This window comes from Diospyros lotus, chromosome 10 (assembly GCF_014633365.1).
Source record: "Diospyros lotus cultivar Yz01 chromosome 10, ASM1463336v1, whole genome shotgun sequence".
In the NCBI taxonomy this organism is placed as follows: Eukaryota; Viridiplantae; Streptophyta; class Magnoliopsida; order Ericales; family Ebenaceae; genus Diospyros; species Diospyros lotus.
Genome location: NC_068347.1, coordinates 26,448,201 through 26,461,471, shown reverse-complemented (window position 1 = coordinate 26,461,471; position 13,271 = coordinate 26,448,201). Strand labels below are relative to the sequence as shown.

Genomic DNA, 13,271 nt, shown 5'->3' with positions numbered 1-13,271 from the left:
TACACGGTTCATTATCAAGAAAAAGTTACATGGTTGATTTGTTCTTTTCTGATCACACTTTTCACAAAATGATGGTAAGAAATGATACAAACTAAGTGGCATAATGATGAACCCGCATAGCAAATTACAGAGTGATTCGTAGAATAATGAGGGTGAGAATTAGTTGCACACTTGCACATGTGGATAATCAAGTACTTGTTACCAAAACTTCTTGCAAACTTTTAAGCCTTAAACAAGGGATTGCCTAATGTATATAGTGAGTTGTTCATATCTGTGGCTTGTGGGATCATGTGTAAAATTGATTTTTCATTAGCAGTCCTAGAAAGAGATTGTGTTTGACAATGAATCCTAATTTCTTCTGATATTTGATTTTTGATGAGTTGCAGTTAATGCTGTGTATGGTTCTGACCTGACCTTTTTATATTTGGTATGCTATTTGTACATCGAGTTTGTACACTCAAGTGATTAGTAGTACATTTACAAGGAATTAGTGACATTTCTTCACAAAATTATCTACCAATTTTTGAAAATTATACACACTTTGATATTAGCATTGCCCTTTTATATTAACATTACCTGTTGCTAAATGTTTAAATTATTGGCTTAGATATGGAATACAAATGTACGGCTGACATGTAAATTTCTTCCTGATCCATAATGCATGGTAACCAGGTCTTGTGCTTCTATAAATCTAAAATCCCTTTTGTTCCTAGAAGATCTTCGTGCACTTGCATGTTCCATATTTGTTTTTCAGCTCCTTCATTTTGCAAGTATGGTGAACATTCACGTTTAGTCAAGCAGGCTCTTAGGCCTGTGGGCGAAATACTACTGTTTTGTTCTGAAGTTCCTGTACTTGTTGCCTTTAATTCCCAGACCATGTCTTTTCTGGAAATCTGGATTAAAGGGAAACATTGGCATATGCCCTAAACAAAGGAACAAATCTTCCTTTCTGGGGTATGTAGACTTGTTTATTTTTGAATTCTTCTTGTTTGTTGCTTTTAGAATCTTTAACTAAATGATTCATGAATTTTGGTTCATTTTTCTTTTTCTGCACCATCTTTGTTAGCTGTCAATTTAGAACCCGCCAGATTGACTTCGTAAACATTTTAGAGGGTTCGGTTTGAGATTCAAGGCTAGTGAAATGCTTAAATACAACTGCCTTGATAGAAATCCTTAGCTCGATGTTCATCTATTCATGTGTTCTTTTAGCTAATCCAAGACATACTAGTTTAGCTCTTAGAACTGATCCTGACGATTTGTCCGGCAGACAGAAAAAGATGAAAATTTTTAGGAAGGTTTTTTATTTATCTTTTTTTTTTTTTTTTTTTTCACCTAGGGTGTTTGAATTTCGCCCTACAAATCCCCAAGGACAGGTGACCTTCCCCCCTGATGCACCTCTCGGGTAAATCCGAATGCAGACAGTCTATACACACAATTTGCCTTCCAACGCTACTGTTACCTTCCAACGTTACTGCTGCTTTCCAATAATAAATCTGTTTTTTAAGTCGCCGCACTAATTCAAATCCCCGATATTTCACGTAAAATTTCAAGTGCTTTATCATTGCATCATGTTCGTGATTTTTTGTTCGAACCCCAATAAATCTTGCCTTCTAGGTTTTTTGTTCATCTTCTTCCTGTTAAGACTTGAGGATGATTCTTTTGCCGGTTGAAGGTGATTGAGCTTAATTGTTGGTCTCGAGGGAGTATAACAGTAGTCTCTGCCGTTCCAGAGACTGAAAAAGGAGCACTTTCTCGCCAGCTTGTGTTTTGAGTCCGTATTGGTTGATATTAGGGTGTGTTTAATAGTATGAAAATTTCATGAAAAATGTTTCATCCAAAGAATTAGATTCCATCTTTGTTATTTGACTCGCTATATTTTTTATAAAATTAAATTTCATGGTATAACTATTAAAATATCATCTGGCCTCTTTTTTATGAAAAATTTCATCTAGGAGGGGTGATTTTTGCTTTTCATGCAAGTTAGAAAATATTTTTTTTTTTCAACTAAATGTTATGAAACACACCCTTAGCTATGTGGAGAATTTTCAGGTTGTATCAGCACATAAAGCAGATCTAAAGTATCACTATCTTTCTTCTGATTTAGAAACGCATTATACCATTTTTCAATCAAAGATTGGGAAGAGTTGTGCATATTTTAGTTACACTGCCCTAGATTCTGATTCCTCCTTCCAGTTCTCAGTACGATACACAGGAAGCACTATCAGAATAATATGTCAGTGATATTTTTATGCTTATGGGTCATTATTTGAATTCGAGCTAACTTGACTTGTCATAAAATGGCTTTCCAGTCCACACAGCTTTCACTTTGGGAGGGTAGAAATAAATCGTGTTTGAATGTGGCTTTTCCTTTATCGTCTTATAAAGAGGGTATTTTACGCCAGTTAGATATGTGACTTTTTGGGCTCATAGGAGTAATCTCTTTGTCCTCCAGAGACGTTATGACCCGTCTACATTAAGGCAGTAAATTGAGGAGAACGTTTACGACATGTTAAGCTAATCACGTATTCGTAATGAAAAATGTTATTCTTACACCATTGTGTATATTTTGGACTATATAATGGTGTAAAAATATCTAAAATACTCCTGAGCCTCGACGTGAGGTGTAGAATATTTTGAATATTTTTACGTCATTGTGTAGTCTAAATGTGCATAATCGTGTAAGATAGCATGACTCTATTGGCAATATATAAGCATTTCTTTTTTTTTTTTTTTTAATGTTCAGTTCATTGCGTGTACCCTTCTTCTTCAGAAATCCATTGCTTTTTGAGTTGAAAAATCTGTGCTTTCTTTGCTTTGCTTTGATCATCTAACAAAGCCTACTGAATATATATATGTGTGGGTGTGTTTGTTTTTTGGCCACACAATAATAACAATACAATCCTACTGTCAGTGGGGGAACAGATTTACACACTGCACGTACGTACTGCTTGTTGTCTCTGTTCATTTATGCCCTTCATTGTACCTATTTCCATTTGGTCCCCGTCCAATTCCTTAGGGTTCACTCCTTTTAATACAATTATTATTATTATTATCAGTAGCTTTCTACATGGGACATGGATGGGTCAACATTATTTATTATGAAAATAATAATTTTTTCTTTAAAAAAAAAAAAATAGGTTAGGTTTAATGCTTGAACAAGTGTAAGTGTAAACTGTAAAGAAACCTCGAGCTTGAAAATTTTATTACAACAAAAAAAAAATGAAAATCAGAACCGAACGGCCGATAAAACCTCCCGGGGCCCACAAAGATTATTGTCCGTACACGTCAGATCCAGCTCGTTGTGGGGCCCACATAATTCCAACCGTTACATACGTTGTTGTTTTTTTTTTTTTTTTTTTTTCCTTATATTTAAATATTATTAATACCATACTGTTGTATTTAGTGCTACTGATACATAATAATAATAATAATAATAATAATAATAATAATAATAATAATAATAAATGTCATTTTTTAATATATTAATTAATAATCACGCTATAAATCGATAAAGCTTTGTTAAAATAAAGTCATATTATAGAATCATACAAAATTATTACTGTGCTGTCACAAATATTGCAATTTGTGTAAATAAATATTAAATATTAAAAATGACTGAAAAACTGAAGGGGTATTTTTGGATTGATATTTTATGGGGGGCAGTTTGTGGGTAAAGGGGGAAGGAAGGAAGGAAGAAGGAGTAGTGCCAGTGGGCAGGGCAGGGCAGGGCAGTGACATGACCACACCTTGGCCTTACATTGCACTTGCAATCCTCCTAATTTAATGGTCATTTCACTCACACACTCAATTCTCAAAGAATGAACTCCTCATCACTTTCAACATCATTTTGCTGTCCCTACTACACTCTATGTATTGACCACTCCACTCATCTATTTACTCTTTCTTTCTTTCTTTCTTTTTTTTTTGATTTCCTATTATTAATATTTAAAGTGGGTATTGAGCACATTTATTACACATGCATAATAGAGTCAAATTATGCATAGCGTTTGTTAACAAACGAGTAACATAAGTTTATATTAAAATAATATTAAAATATTTTTTGAATTAAGATATAGAATAATTAAAATAAAATTAGAAAATATTTTAATATTTTTATTAAATAATTTTTTAAATTATTTAGAATGTATTGGAAGACATATGCGTCATTTTCTCTTATTTGTAAGATTCAAAATATGGTTACCTAGAAAGAAAGATATATAAATATATCTAAAAAATATCGAATAAGAAATTACGTGATCTTTTTTTTAAGGATCGCTAGATAAATTTAACAAATGTAATAAATATATTTCTTAATTAACAAACATAATCTAACTAAATGTATTAAAATTACGAAGGTTCGTTTGATTTAGATTTAACGTCTTGAATTCTCTCTCTCTCTATATATATTTTGTTTTTTCTCTCAAATTGTCTTTTCTACTGTTATCTCTTATGGTTTAAGGTCTAATTTATTACAGATTTTATGCGAGTTAAATTTAATATTTGAATCTTATTAAAAAAGGTGCCGTTTCGATAAATTTGTTTGTTAAATAAATACTAATCTCCAAACTAATAAAAGTAACCACTTAAAAAAAAAATAAGTCACATATATTTGAAATACTAAACTTAAACCAAATCAATTATTCAGTAAAAATCACATCAAATTTGGTCAAACTTTTACGGCCCAGTGGGCCTACTGCAGTGTGGTAGGGCCAGTTGGGTTTTTTTTATTTAATTTAATTTATATATATATATAAATATAAAATAAAATGTGATATTAATTTTGGGTAGTTGTTTTGTTTTTTCATGCTTTGGGGGCTGAACAGAAGATGAAAGCTGTCTGCCCATTTAAAGTAACAATATTTATTTTGTGCCCATCATTGTATAATTTGGGGCCAAAGATGAAAAGCAGCAAGCAAGGGAGGAGTGGGTATGGGTTGAAAGATGTTGCCTTGGCAGGCAACTTGGGCTTTTGTAATTTTATTTAGATGGATCTAAAATTACTCTCATTTACTGTTAAGCTTATATCTAATCACTCTCATAATCTCCACTTAAACTGCTCAACCTCAATTCCCTTCTTATATACTTAAATATAATTTACCTTACCAAATGTTTGTACTTGTTATATATATATATATATGTTATGTTATATAAATATTATCATATTTATGAATAGCAAAGATGAACAACGGTGATGTGATAACTCATGTGAAGATAAGTATTTGCTTGGTGAAGATAAAATAGCGTCCCATAACCAAAATTTGAATAACATTACTCCACGCATTTCCCTTCACATGGACTGTCAGATCACCGTTGTTCATCTCTACTAAATATGAATAACATTAGACGTTATGTTAATGAGTAATTTTAAGACATTTATTAAGGTATATTTAATATATTTTATTTTTACATAAAATATAATAATTACATATTATTTTTATCACTTTCTATTTATTGATAATAATATATTACATTTTAGATAAAATATGTTAATTTTATTTTCTTAATTAAAAGAATAAAATTTATTGAAGACAATAAATAGCATGTATGTATGTATGTATGTATGATGCCATTGCCATTGACATATATAATATTGGGTGGTGTGGACATAAATAAATAAATAAATAATTAATTAATTAATAGTTGAGCCGTTGTGAAAAGCAAAATTATATATATATATATTTTCAGAAATTAATTAATAATAAAGTGGAGGCTTTCATTGATTGTACATTACTACTTTAATGAATTGAATAGAATAGAATAGTAGTAGTGAATGCACAAAGGCGGAGGGTGTGGTGGCGTGACAATTAATTTCAACACCCGTGTCTGTCGCCTAGCGCTCCCAGGGCTAAAACTGTCATTTCACGTCCCAGATAAAAAAAAAACTATAATAATAATAATAATAATAATAGCGGTAGACACACACAGTCGGGCCCCGGCCCAAGACTACAGTGACCTCATATCTTATTAATATTTAACCCTCTCTTTTAACTCTAATTTACCAAATTAATTAATTAATTCGCACACTGCACTGCCATTAATTAAACCTACTAACTGACTGGTTTTCTTGATAATTGACGCTCTCTATAATTATTACTGTCTTTACTGTCACCTTTCTCTAATTACTACTACTTACTATATATATTATTATTATTATTTATTTATTTATTTATATATAGTTAGAATAATTAATTATTTATTTTATAAAATAGACTCATTTTATTATATTTTAATTTTAATTTTAATTTTTTCCCCAAAATATTAGAGACTCAGATATTATTTTAAGTAAATAAATTAACTTTAAAAAATGAATTAATTAAATAAGACAGACGACTTCTCACTCCATTGTAAGTCTTCTAAATTTTAATAATAATAATAATAATTATTATTATTATGTCTATTTAGAAGGTATAAGAAAAATTAGGAAGCATAATATAATATATAGAGACAAGTAAAGTGAGGAAAGTAGGGTAGGTATCAGATAGGACAGCTGCTTTGTAGAGTAACGCAAAAACCTTCTCTCTCTCTCTCTCTCTCCTTCCCTTCTTTCTTGCAATGCTCTGCTAATCTAGCTCTCATTTTCTCGCCCATTTTCAGACCACCCTGTCCCGAGAAAATAACGCAACGGATGATGAAGGTTTGTACTGCTTTCCGGCCTTTCCAAATCTCTCCATGCCGTCCTCTTTCTCTCTCTCTCTCCGCTCCTTCTTCTGATGTTTTCTTCTTACGATGAGAAGAACCCGTGGGTAGTTCGTGGGCTTGCTTCCGTTTTTCTCTGACGTCGTCCTTTCTGGTTTTTGCCTCCTGAATCCAGTGTGATTGCATCCCAGATTTGGCCTTTTTCTTCTTGGGTTCTCTCGGAATATGCTTTCATCTGCCTTCTTTAATTGATTTCCTTGACGGAGTTGTTTTCTTTTGAGTCTTTTTTCTATTTTGTTTCGTTGTTTACTTGGACAAGTAAATCGGTCGGTCTTTGTTTAATACTCGATTTTGCTGGGGCTATGATCTTCTACTGTTCATCGACGCGGTTGAAGCTTTGTTTTTTTGGGATTTCTGTTTCTTCAAGCATCCTTTCTTTTACTAGGTAGATTGCTTGCTGTCGATCGTGGTTTTCGAGCCTCATAGGGTTCGAGTTTGTATTCTTAATTTTTTGAAATCTTTTGATTCTATTTCTCTTGCTTTGATGCCCATATACTGATTCAAGTATAAGCAGGTTCTGAACTAGTGTGCTTTTCTGGGTTCCTTCACATAAAATAACGCTTTCTCAACTTTGATTCTTTGCCAATTTTATTCTTTCCTTCTTCAATCGGCCTCTCAAAGGGTGTTTGATGATTCAACGTACACAGATACTTCAGATTTACTCAAATCCCCAGGCACATAAAATAACGTTCTAGAGGGGTCTAGAACTTCTTTGTCTCTTTCCTGTTTTCTGGGTCCGTCGCGAAACGCTTGATCTCATGCTATTAATCTTCTATCTTTCAGGCTAGTGGGTGAAGAAAAGCGCCATATTGGAAGTGGGTTCTGCTTGATCTCACTTTTGGTATTCTGAGTTTCTATAATTTTTATACACACACACACATATATATCCAATCAAGCCCCCTCCGTTTGGTCGATAGCCCAAATCGAAGCCATTCTTATGCTGAAGGCCAAGGCCAAGACTAGTGCCAGTTCTGGAGACACAAGTTCTTGTGGCTTAGGAAGGGAGAAGCTTAGCATCAGATGTTATCCATTGAAAAGCTTCCATTGGATTCTCATGAAATCTCACATCTGAAAAGTGGGAGTGATGATAAAGTTATTGCCTTGCAAGAAGAGGTTGAAGATCTGTTCAAGTCAGGCCTTGATGGCAACGCCCAACTTCCCAAATTCTCCATAAGGTAATTTATACATTTTTTTTTGCGATTTCCTCTTGCTTTTACTTTGGTTGCTTTGTCTGGGGTCAGATCCACTATTGCTTGGCGCTCCAAATTCAACCTAGCTACTATGAGGGTACCCTCAAATTTCATCAGATTCTCTTTCTTATCTGGATTTGATTGGTTTCTGATTCATGCTTGTTGACTTCATCTCAGCAAGTCATGGCTCGCAACTTATAGGGTTGAATGCTTAATCAAAGCTCTTAATGTGTTCTCTACCAAGTTTATTTGGTTAATTTTCTTATCCCCTCTTCTTGATCATCCCTTTCTTTGTGATTTCATGCCTTGATGATGGTGGACCCACTAAGGTTGTCTCTTAGTCTTAGATGAATGGATCCTAGGTTCATCTCTTTGTTAGTTCTATAATTGATCCTTTCTGCATAAACTCCATGCTCTATGTGTCCCAATCTCGAGTTATCACAGCGCTTTAATTTGCCTTTTACTTTTTCTAGAATACAGTTGGGTTGAATTAATGCCTTCATCTCTATGCTTTTCTATGGTTGATCTAAATCATCGGTCTGAAACAAACATTTTGTGGTTTGTGTAGCAGAGATTATGTGTTTAGTGCCCGTTGCAAAGATGTCAAGTCCAGTTGGCCTTTCTCCCAGAAACATTTGCAACTTTGTCTGAATCATGGTGTGAAAGATTTGCTGCCTCCTTTTCAGTGCGTCGATTTTGTTAAAAATCGGTCCATTCAAAGATGCACGGCCGATAGTCCTTTGATTGAGAAGGAAAGCATAAGCAGTTTAGATGGGGAGTATTCTTTGCCCTTGGATCGTCCTGGACGTAAGCAGAAGTTAGTTGTGGATTGTGTAAACGCAGATTTGAGTAGATCTGAAGGAGATAAAGAACTTCCATCAACGATAAAGAATCAATCTCTTTCTGATAGGACCCCTTGTGAAGCAGTAGAAAATATTACTTCATACTCAGGAGAACAGCTTGACATCACCAAATCCGAGAGAAGCAAGACCACAAATCATTCTTCGAGTAAGAGGTATAGACTGATTGTGAAAGTGGGTGGAGGAGGTAATCCTAGTTCGAACGAAGATACTACTGCTAATTCTGCAACACTTCCGGAACCAATGGCTTCGAAAGTGTGCCCCGTTTGCAAGACTTTCTCATCATCTTCCAACACCACTTTGAATGCTCACATTGATCAGTGCCTTTCTGTGGAAGCAACTATGAAGTGGCCGGCCAATTCTAGGGCCGTTAAGCATAGAATAAAGCCGAGAAAGACGAGGTTGATGGTGGATGTATATGCAACATCTAAACCATGCACTCTGGAAGAACTTGATAGAAGAAATGGGACATGCTGGGCTGTGAACTCAAGCTTGCCTACTCAAGAGACTGTGGAGCGTGCCAAAGAGGAAAAGAAGAGGGCTTCACCTGTTAATTTCAAGGAAAATGACCATGAAAGTCCAGTATATATTGATGCTAATGGAAAAAAGGTCAGGATTTTATCAAAGTTTAGCAATACTTTCCCAGTAGCAAAATTAGGAACAAATCCTGGACCTCAAAATCCTTTTAGAGGTAGAGGAAGAAAACTTCACTCAACCTACAAGAAAAGGCATCGTGCACAAAAACATAGTGAATATCTGAAGCTTGCTGCAGAGAGCAGAAAACTTTGCTCTCCCAGGGATCGACATAAGGCTGAGGTAGAGTTGCTTCCTTCATTAGATATGTGCACAGAAACATAAAACTTTGCTCTTCATTAGATATGTGCTTCCTTCAATCTTTACCTGACAGCACTTATAGTTGCTTTTACTTCTTTAAATTGTTCAAGTATTTATCTTCTGGGGATAGACCTATATAGCTTTTGGTCTGGCAATTGGAACTCGCTTTGAAAGCTTAACAAGCTTAATTTGTTTTGGAGGGACTGTTTATTACATGCTCCCAATAGCCTTAGCCATTGGTTCACCATGGTTGGTTTGGATTTATTTTCTTTCAGTTTCCATGTTTTTGGGACTCTTTATCTATAAATTACACGATCATTTTAACAACATAAGAATATTGGATCATAATTTACTTAAGAACTTTTTCTGCTCGAGAATTGTTTGCATGCTTGGCACTTAAAATCATGTAAGCAATGCTGATTTTGCAATTCTGGTACTCGAGACTACAGCTGTGTTCTTATTGCACTGCTGTTTAACAGGCTCATGGAGGCTGGAAAAGAAAATTTTCCATAGAAGGTTCTGAGAAAGAGAAAAGCCTGATTCTGCCATTCAAAAGTCAACACCAAATAAAAAGCAATGATTCAGGAACCATAACAAAATGGTCAAGCTGTAAGCGGACCAGTCTCTTCAAAAGGTTCAATCACGGGGAAGGCCTTTGGCGTCGGGGTCGTTATTTTAGGAAGGAACTGCCTGTTGAAAGTGATCAATCATCTTTAGATGATTCATACTCGGAGAGAAGCTGTGTTCAGAAGCCTGAAAACTCATCTGAGTGTCCACTTTCTTCTCCTGAAAGCAGCAAGAAAATGGAGAATCCATCATTCCGAGCAATTTATGACTGCAGTGAGCACCCTCCTATGAGAAAGAGAGTTGGGTTGTCTTCATTTGGGACACAAATTAATAGCAAAGTGGAGAGTGTTCTAGAACCACCAAAGCGCAATTTGAAGCGGCTATGGAAAGACAGCACATCTGTGGATGAAAATTGCAAAGATTTTGTAAATTATAGGGAAGACTACATTTGCTGTCCTGGCCAGAGAACAATTAAAGTCAATGATGGTCCTGTCAAAAACGGTTCTCATGATGTTCTCAAAAAAATGGCTAGAAGTCGCCGAGTATTCTCATCAAGTGCTACAAAATGCTCCTCTTCAAGGAAGCACATGTTATCTGCACGTCAGACATCTATGCCCAAGTATAAGTTGAATAAGAAATCTTCAGCAGAATCAGTATTCAAGAATTCTGACATGCATCACATTGAAGAGTTCAACGAAGAGGTAATAACATTGCCCTCTGAAGTCAATGGAAAAATCTATTTTAAGGAGAAGAATGCTGAAAATCAATCTAGAGTAGATGAAATCATTGGCAAATCCTGTCTTGGAGGGTGCAATTTGTTGAATATTGTTAGGGACAGAAGAGCTTTTAGTGTATCTTTGGAGGAGCAATTCAAGGCTTTGAAGTCAGCATCAGAGTCTGTTAATGATGATATGAGCAATGATACAGATTCTTCTGCTAGTATTGGTGATGATTTAGCAGGTACATTTGATGCCTTAGAATCTGATAAAACAGAGATTGACCCTCATATGGAGGGCATTGCCAATGGACCAGCTTCAGAAGGTGATACTGGTGGGATTGTTATGAATTTGAGCAAATCTGTAGAATCTGAGTATGATAAGCAGTCTAACTCTTTCAATACTCTAGCTGGTGCACTACAGTCTCTTGTATTCAAGAGGTCTTTATGTGGAGCTGAAACATTCTCATGTGCAGCTGATACGAGTGTGGGTGATGAACAAGAGATGATTTGTGCAGATGAAGTTGGCATCAACATGATATTTGAAATTCGTGCTGCAGCAGAAATGGATTCTGAAGACAGAAAAGGAGATTACTTTACTGAGGTCGATCCAATACCTATTCCAGGGCCGCCAGGATCATTTTTGCCGAGTCCTAGGCATATGAGCTCGGATGATCTTCAAGGAAATTCGTCATTGACCACTAGCCAGGTTCAATCCCCTGAACATCACCATGATCTGGTTGATATGGATTTGCTAAATTCTCCAATTTCTACTGTTTCGAACTCTACAATTGCAAGATCAGATTTGAAATCTTCGGAAAAATTGTCAATGGGATTCCATGTCACTCAAGATGATTTCAGATCGAGCTTCTATGCTGTAATCCAAGATGCTGTAGCGGAAAATACTGCCCCAGCTCATCTAACGGCAGCCTCACTAGCAGAAAGAACCAATATTAGTGAACAAAAAATCGACAGGATTGTCACTGAAAAGGGTCCCGACAATTTCAGAAATGATCAACCCTGCTGCTGCTCACGGAAGGATGGAACATTTCAGAGTATTTCCTTAAATTATCAAGATACGCAACTTTTGAGGAGGACCACGGCATCAGTGCCACTTCCTGTCATGCAAAAGCAACTGAGTGTAAATGGTCGGCTCAACAAATATAACACAATGCCTGGACTGAACCATCTGAGAAATTTCCCAAGTCCTGAATCAGAAAAGGTGGCCCTTCCTATCACAAAGACGGTTGGAGATCCTGCTTCCATAAAAGTTTTTGCCGATACTGGGCTGAAGGTCCCCGTGCATGGCTTTTCTGATTCTGTCGGCCCATGTGCCTCCAATCCTGTTCTCAGGCTGATGGGTAAAGATTTAATGGTAGTCAACAAAGATGAAAGTTTAGCAGCCCGGGAAGCTAGACAGGCCCATCCATTTTCAACCAATGACTATCCAAATCCACAATATCAGACGCTTCCTGAAGTCTTTCCTCATAATCCCCAAATCCATTCCTTCAATTGCGTGGTCGATCAACACCCTCTCTTCTCTGGGCAGAGCCAGTGCGACACCGGTTCTGAAATCAAGGTAGCAAACAGTTTTGGAAGTCATTTTACTTCTGCCGTACCACCACCACCCTCTTACACTGCTTCAGGCGTACTTTCAAGCAAGACCATTGGTGGTGGCCGGTTTGACATCATCCATGGAGCCACACAAATACAAAGTTAGATGCAACCGGTTGAATGATCAAAGCAGATCCAGAAGTGGAACACCACCAACTCCTTCAGCATATAATGTGCGAAGAGTTGCAAGAACTCCAGAGATCCAGCACAGGAATACAAATGCTACCGCCAATAAGACAAAGGAGATCATCGTCATATTTGGGAGGCATGAGGAGGGGAAACTGGGCAAGTTCAGTTGCACTTCTATTCTGGTTGCGGCCAATTATAACTCGGGGAGCTTTCAAATGCCAGCTCACAATCGAGTGAATGCTAGTCCAGTTTGGTGGAATTGTAATTCAGAAGGTTCAAGTGTTCCTCCTCCGAGATCTTTAATGACTTCTTCAGCCTGCACAGTCCATCTTGTTACTCACCAAGTTTTTCTAACCTGGAAATTTTCCTGCCATGCATCAAAATGAGACCAAGGTGGAGTAGCTGCCAGGGTTTATGATGTTAAGAATCGATTTCCAATGACATGGAAAGTTCAGCAGGTGAGTTCTTTAACTTGAGTCTTGGTTGATCGGTTGCTGTCACGTTATATTTGGTCTGAACTTTCTTAGTAGTTTTGAGGCTTCCTGGAGACTAATGTATGAACTTGACAGTAAGTTACCCCCAGAAACTTTTCATCCTTTGTGGTCAAATACATGAAAAAAGTGTTTATATTTGAACATGTCGTGGCTGCTGCTGCTTTGTCTTTTA

General features: G+C 36.1%; 1 protein-coding gene across 4 annotated transcripts; it reads left to right on the top strand.

Moving 5' to 3' along the window:
- Window positions 1-6,474: 6,474 nt before the first annotated feature.
- Window positions 6,475-13,271, top strand: LOC127811621 (uncharacterized). 4 transcript variants are annotated; one of them, XM_052351639.1, is made up of 4 exons: window positions 6,475-6,634; window positions 7,480-7,871; window positions 8,458-9,562; window positions 10,060-13,271. In XM_052351639.1, exons 2-4 carry the CDS (start codon window positions 7,717-7,719, stop codon window positions 12,580-12,582), a joined length of 3,783 nt encoding a protein of 1,260 aa, XP_052207599.1. In that variant the 5' UTR covers window positions 6,475-6,634; window positions 7,480-7,716; the 3' UTR covers window positions 12,583-13,271. The 4 variants fall into 4 exon arrangements, with proteins under 4 accessions (XP_052207599.1, XP_052207595.1, XP_052207597.1 ...); XM_052351635.1 differs by having other exon boundaries at window positions 8,455-9,562; XM_052351637.1 differs by having other exon boundaries at window positions 6,475-7,081; window positions 8,455-9,562.

What these genes read in the sequence shown, in the direction of transcription:
- LOC127811621 (XM_052351635.1), top strand. Translation starts at nt 7,717, where the DNA reads ATGTTATCCATTGAAAAGCTTCCATTGGATTCTCATGAAATCTCACAT. An exon ending in CTTCCCAAATTCTCCATAAG is followed by an intron (nt 7,872 to 8,454) that starts GTAATTTATACA and finishes TGGTTTGTGTAG; the next exon opens with CAGAGATTATGTGTTTAGTG. An exon ending in GGGATCGACATAAGGCTGAG is followed by an intron (nt 9,563 to 10,059) that starts GTAGAGTTGCTT and finishes GCTGTTTAACAG; the next exon opens with GCTCATGGAGGCTGGAAAAG.